Raw genomic sequence first — 14506 nt, 5'->3', positions numbered from 1 at the left:
GCTGGTAGGTCACAATGGGCCCGTGCTGGTACCTAGCTGAGTCTAGTTCGGCAAGATGGTCCTGGATGGGCTTCTTCGGAATCCTGCTACACCAAGTGAATGTCAACATAAGAAAAATCCAAACCTGTAATAATTTTTGTGAGTTTATTTGAGCCAAACTGACCGTTATTGCCAGGGAGAAACACCTCAACAGATTGAGAAAATACTCCAGAAAATGGCAGTTTTGCACCTTATTTTATACATGACAATCATAAAAGGAGGCGTGAGTGGGTTACATGAAATCCATTGGTGATAGATTAGGGAGGTGGGAGAAAGGAAAGTGGTGGAGGAGGTACCTCTGGAATTGGATAAAAAGTAAAATGAGAGACATTTCTTTTCCATAGGTGGGTACAGGATAGTCAGCAATCAACAACACCATAACGGTAACAATGAGGGGATGTGTGGTCTCTGCCCTGGTATGGTGGTTGTGCTTTGAGGAATATGGAGGGGGAAGGAAATTACTTTGTAATTCCAAAGGCATGTTATCCTAGATGCAAAAAGAGACAGGCTCAGTTAAGGTGAATACTGCCCTAGCCCGTGTTTTGCTCAGTAGTTAAGAGCATCAGCCCCAGGACTGAAGGGTGGTGGGATCAGTTCTGATCAAGGGCACATTCCTTGGTTGCAGGCTGGATCCTGAGCTGGGTTGGAGTTTATGTGAGAGGCAGTCAATTGATGTGTTCTCTCACAACGATGTTTCTCTCTGTCTTTCCCCTTCCCTTCCACTCTAAAAAAAAAAAAAAAAAAAAAAAAAAAAAAAAAGGTGAAGATTGATCTTTGTTAGGGTAAAATACTGCCCTAGGATATGACTACCCAGAATGAATTGCTTTTAGTTAGAAAGTTTTAATTTCAGACCATCCTATGTAGTTACTTTACATCTTTGTAAGGCTACCACTGAAGTCTCCCCTGAGCTTGTCAGGTTTAGTATGTGACCCCTTTTCATCCACACTGTAATATGTTGAGATTTGGGAGATTCTGGGAATGGGGTGAATATGTATGTACGGGTTAATTTTGCCTATGAGAGGGATGTAGCCCTACTGACACAATGATTTTATTTTGGCCCTGTGAGACCTATGTTGGACTTCTAGCCCATAGAACTATAAAATAAAGCATTTTTGTTGTTTTTAGACACTGATTGTAGTCATTTGTTACAGCAGATGTAGAAAACTAATATAGTCGATGGCTATTAATTGCATTACTTTGGTAAGAAACCAAGGAAATTAAGAAAGTCTGAAGGCATGCCCTTCACAACTGAATATATATGGATGGCCAATAACCACATGGAAATGTACTTAATATAAATAATTACGAGGGAAATGCAAATTAAAACCTCAGTGAGATATTATTCTATACCCACTAAAATGATTAAAATAACAAAGCCTGGCAATACCAAAATCAAAAAGCCTGCTTCACTATCAGGTATATGGAACAGTTGAAATGCTCATACGTTGTAGATGGGAATGTAGTGTTGACGTAAGAACATTCAAACTGTGTAGAGAATTTTTGTAAGTTTATTTAAGCCAAACTGATGACATATGCAGGGGAGCATGATTGTAAACACTCCAGAGCCGTAATTTTCAATCTTTTCCATCTCATGGCACACATAAACGACTAAAATTCTGTGTCACACCAAAAAATATACTTTTGTCCACCTGACAATAAAAATAGATGTAATTTAAAGAAAAAGGGTATAATTTTGATTCATTGACACTGGACAGCTATTGTGTTGGCTGTTGTCATTTTTTTGAGGATCTAAGGGCAAAGAGGTCAGTGCCCCTGACTAAATAATCAAGTATTGCATGTTTTAAAAATTCTTGTGCCATACCAGTTGAAAAATCACTGCTGCAGAGAATAACAGTCTTGCAGTTTCTTTTATGCATTTGGAATTAAGGTGGGAAGGTAACGAAGATTACATCAGGACCGTATAAGGTCCCTGAAATCATTTGGTCTGGCCCTGCCAAGGCAACCACAAGTGGGACTCGAAATTCAATAAATCTAGGAGCTTTTTTCATAGCAACATAAATTTATATTAAGTGAATTATATTAAGCCAATGATGTTATAAATACCCAAATGGTCCTAGGCAGAAAAAAGGTTCCCCACCGCTAGAGTACAGGAAGGTGGGAGAAAGCAAGGTGGAGATTAGATTACAGGACAGTTTTTAAGATTATGTGCTCTCTTGAGGGTGGTTAGGCTTATTTTAAATATGTGTTAACCTAGATGCACAATGGCCAGGCTTGCTTAAAGCAAAGATAAATCCCCCCCTCACCCCCCCCAGAGAGAGGAAGGGAGAGGGAGAGAAAAACATCAATGATGAGAGAAAAATCATCGATCAGCTGCCTCCTGCATGCCCTCCACTGGAGATCTAGCCTGACACCTGGGCATGTGCCCTGTCTGGGAATCAAACCATGATCTCCTGGTTCATGAGTCAATGCTCAACCACTGAGCCACAGGCAAGAAAAACCTTTTATTAGAAAGTTACATGCCTGGAGCATGACTACTCACCATGACCTGCCCAGTTAGGAATTTACAATCAGATAATCCTATGAGGTTAATTTTCATAGAACCTCCTCCTTTTTTGTCCACAGTAGAATGGTACAATTGTCTTAGAAAAACTTTACCCATTTCTTAAAGTTAAACATATACCTGCTCTGTGACCAGCAATCCCATTGCTAGATTTTACACAATAAAAATAAAAATATATGGTCACAGAAAAGACTATAAGCAAATTATTTAGCATCTTTATTTGTGATTGCCTTAAACGGGAAACAACCCAAAAGTTCATCAACAGGTTAATGGGTAAACAAATTGTGGTATATTAATACAGCGGACTACTCCTTGGCAATAAAAAGGAACAAATTGCTTATTTGGGCAACAACACGAATACATTTCTAAACATTATGTTGGAACAAAAGAAAACCGGTGATTCTATTTATGTGATTCTAAGACCAGCCAAAACTCAGCTGTGGTGATAGAAACCAGAAGTCTATTGTGTTGAGGGGAATTGACTGGAAGTAGGCCTGAGAGAGTTTTCTGAGATGCTGGAATTGCTCAGTGTTTTATTTTGAGTGGAGGTTACATGAGTGATCCCAATTGCTAAAAACATCTAACTGAGCACTTAAGCTGTGCATTTTTAATTATGTATAAAGTATAACATTTAAAAACAAACTAACACATGAGCTTTGGTTAAAGATGGTCATCTGTATTGACAGTGTGGTCATCCCACTTTACCCGGCTCTGATGAGACAACCCAGGAAAGATGTACCTGAAGATTGCTTAGAATTCCGGAATTGAGTCCTGAGGAAGGATCTCACTCACATTAGGGAGTAGCAGTGGCCCATGCTGGGGCTTGGGTATCAGTATGTGATAGGTTCCATCCCTAGTCTCAGAAAATCCAATGACCAGTTCATAAACCATAATTTAGGAGGAAATATATTGGTTGTAGAAACTGTTGTCTGGCAGGCAGTTTTGAAATCAATTGTTGGGATACTGTGAGGATTTGGGTAGGGGGAGGGCAATATTCTGAGGTTCCTGAGGGAATAAGAAGCTAAGTTCATCCACTTACTTGGAAAGAGATATTCCAGCCTGAAACAGCTTTTCTACTTGAACGGTGGCCAGCTTTCTGGGCTTCCCTTAGCGCAGTCAAGTTAAGACATAAAATTAACCGTCACAGTGGGTTTAATGGGTGTTGAGAACCTTTCTGTATGCTGCTTCCCTTCCCTCTCATGCCCAGTTGACAAGGAGACTGCCCTGATTTATTTGGGTTAATAATACCTATTCTCTTTTAAAATGAAATTGTGGAAGATTTCAGAGAAATGATGATGAATATGATGCCAAGTCTTAAAACTTCCTTCTCAAAGCCTAATAAAATGAGTAACTATGAATAAAAGGGAAAGCTGGGGGCCTTATAATTCTAGCTGAGATGGAGTAAGGACACTGCAGGCTAACTCTCCCATGATTACAACAAATCGTCTGGATCAAAGTACAAAAAGCAGATATCTAAGGCCCCTGAAAAGTGTATACAGTAATAGCAGGTGAATTTGGGCAGAGAAAACAGTAATTAATGAATAACCAATATGGTAACAGTGAGTTTCACGGTTATTTTTCCTCTTCATCCTCTGGGTTTGACCCAAGGGCAGGCTAAGCAGGGGAACTGTCCATTGACAGGGTCAGCAAAGACAGACAGAAGCCCATCTCTGGCCTGAGCACCAGCTTAAGGAAAGGCCCTAAGCTGAAGAGCATGGGGGAGAATCCTTGTTTGTTTTAGTTTCTGTTTACTTTCGGGTCCTGCCCTGAGGCCAGCCCCAATTGTGAAACAACTTTACTGTGGTCTGAGCAGTGTTGCAGACACCTAAAAACTGTGAGATAAAATCTGTCCCTAAGGAAAGGGAACCTTTGTGTGAAGAGTGGGGGAAATTTTTTGGTCTTCTACTTCTGTGTCTTGAGGACCTACTTGCACAGAATTGTGCAGATGCACAGGGAGCTAAAACTGAGAGAATCCCATATTCCTGACTAGAAGAACTGGAAAAGGAGCCCTTGAGAGACAGAGTGTGGGAGCAATGACGTGCACGAAAGATCAGGCAGAACTTGTGGTCTGAAGCTAACTGGGTAGATTGCTTGCTGAAACAAAAGGCAACATTCCTCAGAGACTTTTAACAGGACCCAGTCTCCTGACAATATTAAAAATGTCCAGCTATAATCCAGTATTAGTCAACCAGGAAGACTGACCAATTCTCAAGAGAAAAGGTAATCAAGTAGATGCCAACCCCCAAATTACCTAGATTTGGGGGTAAAAACTTGAAAGCAGCTAGTGCAGCCATGCTCCATAAAGGTGAACACTGTTGAGATGAATAGGAAGTAATTCTTAGCATAGTTATATGTAAAAAGAACTAAATGAAGATTTTAGAAATGACAAAGTAGGATATGTGAAATAAAATTCATTGGCTGGCCTCAATAACAGAATGGCTTTGTCAGAGGAAAGGGTCCATGAGCTTGAAGATAATTCCGTGAAATAGTCCCAACTGAGAACAAAGAGGAAAAAGGAAAATAAGCCTCCTGTTTGCTTTTTGTTTTTTAAACATAATTGATTTCAGAGAGAAAGGAAGAGGGAGAGAGAGATAGAAACATCAGTGATGAGAGAGAATCATTGATTGGCTGCCTCCTGCACGCCCCTCACTGGGGATGGAGCCTGCAACCCAGGTACATGCCCTTTACCAGGATCGAACGTGGGACCCTTCAGTTCACAGGCCAACACTCTATCCACTGAGTCAAACCAGCTAGGACAGCCTCCTAGTTTTAAAAGCTCTTTTGCTGGGCATAGCATTCTGGATTGACAGGTTTGTCTGCTTTCTTTCACTCCTGTAAAGTTGTATTGATTGTTCTAGGGATCATTCTAGTATCATTTCCCTTCAGCCTGAAGCACTTAATTTTATATTTCCTTAGAAATATTTCATTTAATAATTGTGACGAATACTCTTCGTTTACCTTCATCTGAGGAAGTCTTTATTTCACTTTCACTCCTAAAAAATATTTTTAGTAGCTATGGAATTCTGGGTTGTCAGTTTCTTTTGTTTTAGCATTAAAAAGTTGGTGTCCCATTCATTGTCTCCTGACATCTGTGTTTCCTGATGAAAAATCTACAGTATTTTCAGATAAGTTCCCCTATTTGTAATGTGTCATTTTTTCCTACTGCTTTCAAGAGTTTTCCTTTATTTTTGGTTTTCAGCAGTTTTGTTAGGTACTTGGGTGTGGAATTCTTTGAGTTTGTTTTGTATATGATTCACTAAGTTGCTTGAAACTAGAAAGTTATGTCTTTCTCCAAATTTAGAAGTTTTCAAACATTATTTATTCAAAAAGTTTATTTTTGGCACCAATCTCCTTTCTCCTCTTTTTCAGGTATTCCAATGACATTGATGTATTCCTATAGGACATAAAATTAACATACAAAAATCAGTAGCCTTCATGTAAACAAACAACACACAGAACCTCACTACAACAACACATAAAATTAAACACTTAGGAATAATTTTGACAATAAATGCACAAAACTTATATGAAGTAAAAAAAATTTAAGCCCTGAAAGACTCAAAGTATATTTGAACAAATGTAAAGATACCTGCTGTTTTTGAATAGGTCAACATTATAAAGATTTTAATCCTCCCTAAATTAATTTATAAATTCAGTGTAATCCCAGTTAAAAAAAAAGACTCTATTATGGATTTAGAAAATTTGATACTAAAATTTATGTGGAAAAGCAGGCAGGTTGGAGATAACTGGAAAAGGAAAACCATGAGGGAGGATTAATTCTCCCAGCCTGTAAATATTAAGGCCTGTAAAGTTAAAACAGTGTGGTGGTACTGACACATGAATAGACAAATACACCAATGGAATAAAACATGTGATGACTTTGTAATGTTTCACCTCTGCCATGCTGATCTGCATTTTCCAGAATTCTCTGATACAAATGGAAAGTACAGAATTAAACCCAAATATACATGGAAATTTAGTATATGACGAAGGTGGCCTCTCTCTCTCTACTCACTGGGGTAAACTTGTATTTTTCAATACATGATTCTGGGACAACTGAATAGCCGCTTGGAAAAGTTAAAATCAGATCTATATTTTACATCATACACATGAATAAGCTCTAAATGGATAAGGAATATAAATAAAAAAGTAAAACCATGCAGGTACTAGAAGAAAACATGAGTGTATTCCTCTTTAATGATGGTGTAAGGCAATGGTCGGCAAACTGCGGCTCGTGAGCCACATGCGGCTCTTTGGCCCCTTGAGTGTGGCTCTTCCACAAAATACCGACTTCTGCGCATGGGCCACGAAGTTTCCGTCGCACTGTACGTGCGCACCCGCACGTGGTATTTTGTGGAAGAGCCACACTCAAGGGGCCAAAGAGCCGCATGTGGCTCGCGAGCCGCAGTTTGCCGACCACTGGTGTAGGGAAAGGCTTTGTTAATTATGACTAAAATTCCAGGAACAATGAAAGAAAAGACTGATAAATTTGATTACATAATTTTTTTTAAATTACATGGGAAACCACTGTAAAATATAGGACAAATAAGGGGCTTGCATTAGTCCAAGTTGTGGTACCCAGTTATTCTTAATTTATTGCCATGGTGTTCTATACGACATTGCCATGTATTTCATGGCAGAAGCAGCATGACAGTGGCTCAAGACTAGGAGATCCAATAGTTTTACCATGTTCTGCTTCTAGGAGCAGACACTCCAGTGCAGTGATGGGATAGCCTACTGAATACTCACTGAGGCAGTAGGCTGCAGATAGGACCCTGTTAGGTTGGGGAATTCTCTTCCATGATGCAGGTCAGGCTATGGTACTGTCACCAATAGATACATTTGGTTACTTAAAAATATATAGATATCTAAAATTAAAAAATAATCTGCCAATCGGAAAGATTCTCAAGTTATGTTATTAAGTAAAAAAGGAAGGTACCAGAAGAGTGGGGACCCCATTAGCATGCATTTTAATAAGTCTCTGTGGTTTTCCATATATTTTTAAAACTGTGGTACTATAGGCTAGGGTGCATGAGGGGAGACTTCGACTTGATATTTTTTACCTTTATGAATATTTTGAAAGTGTATCTGTTACATAAATGAAATACTTTTATAATTGAAAAAAGAATGAAATTGAAGGACTAACAGTTATTCACAACTCTCTTCTTGGTGTCCTAATGGAGTACGTTGGAGGTGTGGCCATGAGGGGAGCTGAGCAAGGGAGATGGGTAGTCATGTTAGGGGTAGTGTCAGTGCACGAGGATGAGTGAAGGAAGGGTAATAGGGTGAATAACATAAAGGCCAAACACCTCTTTAAAGTATAAACATAGAATTTAGTAGCTCAGTCCACACTACTCTGGCCTGTTTTTGAAATGAGGCAGAAAAGTCTAAAGTCATTGACAATTGTTATTTTAGAAAGCCATGGCTGGAGAGAGTGACCTCATCATTTCAGTCAGTTCAATTACTTTTTTAAGTTTTTAATTTATTGATTTGAGAGAGAGAGAAATAAAAGAAACATTGATTTGTTGTTCCACTTGTTTATACATTCATTGGTCAGTTCTTGTATGTGCCCTGACCAGATAGATATTAAACCTGCATCCTTCATGTATCAGGACGATTCTCTAACCAACTGAGCTACCCACTGTATCAGTGTCCCCTCTGCCATATGAGGGCCAGTGTCTTTTAAAGAGTTACGTCTGATAATGGTGGGTTTTTAGGATTTGGGGAGATTTCAGCCCAGGGCTCTGAATAATATCTCATCTTTATTTTTTATTTAAAAAATATTTGTATTGATTTCAGAGAGGAAGGGAGAGGGAGAGAGAGACAGAAACATCAATACCAATGGTGAGAGAGAATCATTGGTTGGCTGCCTACTGCATGCCCCACACTGGGGATCGAGCCTGCAATCTGGGCATATACCCTGACCAGGAATCAAACCGTGACCTCCTGGTTCATAGGTCAGTGCTGAACCACTGAGCCACACTGGCTGAGCATCTTTATTTTTTTTATGCCAATTGTCAGTATCTAAAATATGGTTTATGTGGTTATTATCTCTCTGTTACTGCTAGAATATAAGCTCCATGAAGGCAAAGACTTTGTTTAGCTTGCTGCTGTCTTCTACCCAATAATTTTAATGTTTATCCAAAGAAGACACTCAATAAATATTTGTCGAATCAATAGCTGTGTTGAGATAGTTATGGGGTTAAGTGGAATTAGCTAAGGCTGGACTCCACAAGAGGGAAGACTTGACTCTAATTGATTTCACAGTAATTAATTTGATTTTTCTTAGTCTCACCAAGGACATGACAGGAAAGGAAGATGTGTACCGGGGCCCAGCCATCAGGGCTCTCTGCAGAATCACTGACGTAAGTTCTCCTTGTTTTGCTGGGGTGTTGAGTGGGAGGGCGGGGGAGGGGTGGTGGTGTGTGGTGGTGGTGTCACTGTGTATCTGCAGGAGGCCATGTAATTGAGTAGGATTCCCTAGTCTGGCTCTGTGAATCTTCAGTACAGGCACACCACCTCGTTTTACTGTGCTTCACAGATACTGCATTTTTTTTTTAGACATAATGCTATTCTTGCACACTTAATGACTACAGTATAGTGTAAACATAACTTTTATATACTCTGGGAAACCAAAAGAATTCATGTGACTTGCTTTATTGTGGTACTTGCATTATTGCGTGGCCTGGAACCTGCAGTATCTCTGAGATATGTCTGTGTAAGAGAAACAGGACCACCAGAAAGGCTTTTGTGGTTCCAGGCTTCTTTTCTTTCAAATGGTTTTTTCCTTTTGTTTATTTAGATTAGTCTATTTCTTTCTCTGTTTGCCCTCATAGACTTTTGTTATAGCTAGGGCACATTGCTTACAGGAAACAAAAAAACATTTGAATTTAGCTTTAAAAAGAAGTGTTCTTACAAAATATAGAGCGCTCAGAATTTGAGGTACAACTTAGAACCAGAAGCCAGCGCAAGAAAGGAACCCAGCGGCAAGATTTCTTAGATACTCACTGTCATGATCCTTCATTTGCCAGACTCAAGCCTCGTCATTCAAATAGGTCAGGAAGACAACCTGGTTAGTCATCAGCCAGCCCACTAGCTTGTATACACCTGTATCTGACTCAGTCTGTTACATCTGGAGAGATGAGGGTACATAGTGTGCTAGGATGTCCATTTCTTGGAACTGTGAGTAGGAAAGGTTTAAATGGAGGGCAGGCTGGGCATTGATAAACAAATTAAATAATATTTCAGGTATACTAATGCATGGGTATATGTTTGTAATCCTCTTAAGTTTTAAAACTTGAGCAGGATCAAATGGTAAATCTGGTTTCTAGAAGGAGTAATAGAAATGCTTTAATATTTTAATAAAACAGTTACTCAGCTATTTTATTGTGGTTATTTTTGTTTTTAGCATTAAGTGGGTGACATAAGACTTGATGATACCAGTGCTAGCAAAAGGATTCTCTTCTAAAAATCTCTTTCAGTCTGCTTACATATCTTCATGGACCAGCACCTTTCCAGTGCTAAGCTTTCTTCCAGTTAAATTAAAAAGAACTTTATTTTCAGAGGATTTTGTATTGAGAGCTCACTATAGTAGTATATCAAACATTTAATTATGTATATAAAATAATCAGATTACACTTGACTTGTAAGACTCTCTGGGATCCATATAAAATAGATCCCCTTCACATAGAGGAGTGGTTCTCAACCTTCTGGCCCTTTAAATACAGTTCCTCATGTTGTGACCCAACCATAAAATTATTTTCGTTGCTACTTCATAACTGTAATGTTGCTACTGTTATGAATCGTAATGTAAATATCTGATGTGCAGGATGGTCTTAGGCGACCCCTGTGAAAGGGTTGTTCGACCCCCAAAGGGGTCGCGACCCACAGGTTGAGAACTGCTGACATAGAGGAATTTTCAGGATTTCAAAAGCACCTTTCGTCCTCATCTAGGAGTTTCCTTTACAACATCCTTGGTAGGTTGAACCCTGCTTATGTGTTTCCTCAAATCGGAGCTCTCCACTTTGAGACAGTTATTTCATTGTTGAACAGTTATTTGTCTTCCTTACATATAGATGCCCCTCCTTGAAGCTCCCACTGGGTTGTCTGGGTTCTGCTGGATGGGCTGTGATTGCTCTATTCTATGCTAATCCTTTTTAATGCAGTCTAAGTATTTACACAGAAACTAATATATGACTGGTTTTCGTAAATTATTTTGAAGTGGTAATATAGTGTGAAAATGTTTTGCTTCAACAACTTTTCTCTCTGAATTTTATTAGGGAACATTGCTGCAGGCCATTGAAAGATACATGAAGCAGGCCATTGTGGATAGAGTCCCCAGTGTATCCAGCTCAGCACTGGTGTCTTCCTTAGTAAGTGAGCAAGACAGTGGCTGCCTGCTTCTTATGCATGGTCCAGTTTCTAGTTGCAAAAGCGAAGTGATTCTCTCACAAGTGAAACATTTAAAAAATATGTGTATATCTCTATTACTTTATCCAAGAATGTTTTGTCTGCCAGGGGAGCATTGAGCAATTAAAATGGGCAGTTAAAAACATGAAATTGTCATGGGCTTGTAAGGTTTTGGTAATCAGAAAGTTTTGTTTTACACACAATAAAGATGGGAGGTATGGGTCAGGGAAAGACAGGGAAGAAACTGAGGGTTGATCTCTTATTTTTTTAAAAAAATTATTTATTTATTTTAAGTGGGGAGGGAGGGGAGAGAGAGAGAGAGAGAGAGAGAGAGAGAGAGAGAGAGAGAAATTAATTTGAACCTGCAACCTTGGCCTAGAATATGATGCTCTAACCCACTGAGCTACCCAGCCAAGGCTTTCAATCTCTTTTTTTAAATCTTCTGTTATGACCTGCACTTTTACCTCTTGCCTCTTGGTTCTCTACTTTCCTTCACAGTGTCCTTCAATCCAAAGTCTCCTGTCCCACTTCAAAAATTTTCTCCCAGGAAGTAGCCTGTTCTTTCTCTTTTTTTATCAAAACAAAATTTATTACTTACAATCTATCACACTGCATTTAATTAACATTGATTACTAATGTGTAAATGGATTTAATCATCTGAATCACAGGAGTTACCTGGTTCTGGAATATAATTGACCAAGAGAATATAGTGGTTCTCTGATTTTTTCTTCTAGGTGAGTTTCCTAGAAGTAGAACTTATAATGTTAACATTATTTAAGTACTGCCCATCCCTTCCTGTCCCTCCCCTCTCCTTACTTCCTTTTACACATCTCTCTGGGCCCACAGGCATATGTTACTCGTCTTTCTAGGGAATCTTGGAAAAAGTACTTTTGGTTTTATTACTTGCCTCAGGAGTAGAGATTTGAAATAGACTTATGAAGCTACAAAGTTGTTTCTTTCCTTTTTTTTAAATGTCTTTTGGAAAAGGAACTCATGCTTCTAAACTTCCAATGACCATGCCTTATCTATTCTCATTTTTTTCTGCCCTTAGCACCTGATGAAGATAAGCTATGATGTAGTTAAGCGCTGGGTCAATGAAGCCCAAGAAGCTGCTACAAGTGACAACATTATGGTCCAGGTATGGATATTGAATTATTTTAGCTTCTGTCTCAAGATCAGCTTTCTTTAACCCTACATTGTAGGGGCAATTTATTGATTCCAAAAAATGAGTATTAGCTAAAGACTAATATTAAGCAGCCTGTAGTGCATATTCTCAAGTAGGTATCCCACTAATTATGATTACTACCATAGGCCCTGCTAGTGTTCAATTGGAGCTGTAAGAAGGTTAGAGAAAGCTTCTTATATTCAGTAGCAGTTTGAGAGGCTCATTCCAAAGGTCCTTCACAGTGCATTTCAATCCTTTATTTGAAAAATAAATTGTGAAGAAGGATGTTCAATTCCAGGCTTTTCAGGCCTTGATTATAGTAAACATTATAACAACAGTAAAGAGTAATTTTTACATTGTGAAACTTTAGTACCATTTTGTTGGAAATATCTCCTTTTGATATTCATTAGGCAGTTCCTAATTAAAAGGAACAAGGTTAAATCCTTAACTGGCAATTTTATGTAAAGTACCCCATTTGTGTTTGAGAGGGTACTTATTTATCCCCTTTCTGTGTTTATAACTTCTCATGTTAGCATACTCAGTTATGAGGAAACACAGTAGTTATTTTTCTCATGGGAAATATTCTCACTCTCCTAATTCCATTATTGTGCCTTTACACAAAGTGCCGTGATAATATTCGTGCACTCCCAAAGCCTTCTTCAGGAGATGTGATCCCTTAACTTCTGACATGGTCACAGGGGATTTAAAGCCACTCAAAGGCCTGCCTCACTGGTAAAGCCATGGACCTGAGACCTTTGTACTAAGGATGAGTGGGGCAAGGCTGACCTGCCAGATGTACCCTCAGATTGTATGTTACCTTCTTAAGACTTCTCCAATCTAAATTTACACCTTCTGGGGATAAATTCGAAACTCCTATCCTTTCAGTCTTTCCTGTGTTTGATTCAAAGTGAAAAAGCTATACTGTCGGTATACTTTTGACCTGAGAATCTTTTTATTAAAAATCTAGTTCCATATGATTCTACTTTCATGTAATTTTGTCTTCTTCCTACTCAGTTTCATGTACAATTCTACTTTCATGTAATTTTGTCTTTTTCCTACTCAGTTTTATGTATGTTACATTCTTTTTCTTGTTCTTTAGTACCATGCATTGGGAGTCCTGTATCACCTTAAAAAGAACGATCGCCTTGCTGTTTCTAAGATGTTAAATAAGTTTACAAAATCCGGTCTCAAATCACAATTTGCTTACTGCATGCTGATCCGAATTGCCAGTCGCTTACTAAAAGAAAATGAAGAGGGGTAAGTGTCTTCATCTAAACCTAAGTAATTTTTCCTTTGCTGATAAATATGCCTCAGAATTTCCTTAATGAATATTTTCTGGGCATTGCTGACTTTACAGATTTTATATTTTCTGAATTAAAAAAAAATCATGGAATTCCAAGTAACACAACTTCTAAAAAAATTTAATATATGCTCTGGTATATGTATTTAATAGATTATGATTGTTAATAGTATAATAACAAATTGACCCGAAACAAAAAATCCTTAAATGTGGAAACTGGAAGTAACATTAAGAATCTTTTTTATCCCTTTTATTTTTATAAAAGAGACTATTGAAGTATTGTATTTCATTATTTATTTATTTAAATTATTTAAAGGGCAGGAGGGAGAAAAATAGAATTACATATGTAAGGTTCTTATATTTTTCATGAAGCGGTATTATATTATTTGATGGTAGTCTGTGGTAATATAAGGATAAATACCGTGATCTCTTGAGTACCCACTAAAAACACCTGAAAGATATAATGTAAATGTTAACAGAGAAGATTAAATAGAATATCCAAAAATATTCAGTTGAGCTTCCTACAGTGGTGGAGTAGCTTGGTCATATTAGCCCTCTTGCAAAGAATGATTATATAATCAGTATAAAACTATTACCACCCCCCCAAAAAAACAACAACAAAAAAACAACAAAAAAACAACAACACACACACGAAAAAACAAGAAACCCCACAACTATTTGGAAGTACTGGTGATTCGTGAAAAGGAGGCAAAAACTGGAGGGAAGTTGATGCCTGGACAGCCGAAGCTGTACTGGGTGAGATTTGGGTATTTCTGGGTAGTCTCCTAGGGCAGTTCCCAATTCCCAGGTGGGATCACAGGAAGATACAGTATTTACTGGACAGAGGGGTCAGAACACGGTTTGAGATTAGAAGAGTGATGAAAACTTAGGGTGGAAAACCTGGAAAGGAGGGAACCACAAATGGGTGAGCCTCAAAATCAATTTTAATCTACAAAAATCCTTGGTTGGCCCATGAACTGTGCACATACAGGGGAAGACTGTAGGAAACCTGGTGAACAGTAGTAGCTCTGAGCTGAAAGAACTCAGTAGAGAATTCAGTTGCAGCTCACTC

The 14506-nt window shown here is 38.4% G+C and overlaps 1 protein-coding gene across 2 annotated transcripts in view; it reads left to right on the top strand.

Annotated features, from left to right (window-relative positions):
- The window catches only part of COPG2 (COPI coat complex subunit gamma 2), a 380960-nt gene that overhangs the window by 34301 nt on the left and 332153 nt on the right, over positions 1 to 14506 (top strand). For both annotated transcript variants that reach the window (XM_059711801.1, XM_059711802.1), the window contains exons 6-9: positions 8850 to 8925; positions 10840 to 10932; positions 12021 to 12107; positions 13234 to 13391. In XM_059711801.1, the coding sequence (XP_059567784.1) occupies positions 8850 to 8925; positions 10840 to 10932; positions 12021 to 12107; positions 13234 to 13391 (414 nt within the window). The remainder of the gene's footprint in view (positions 1 to 8849; positions 8926 to 10839; positions 10933 to 12020; positions 12108 to 13233; positions 13392 to 14506) is intronic.

This window comes from Myotis daubentonii, chromosome 10, assembly GCF_963259705.1.
Source record: "Myotis daubentonii chromosome 10, mMyoDau2.1, whole genome shotgun sequence".
Lineage (NCBI taxonomy): Eukaryota > Metazoa > Chordata > Mammalia > Chiroptera > Vespertilionidae > Myotis > Myotis daubentonii.
The sequence above is the reverse complement of the archived record's forward strand: the minus strand, read 5'-3'. Positions and strand labels throughout refer to the sequence as shown.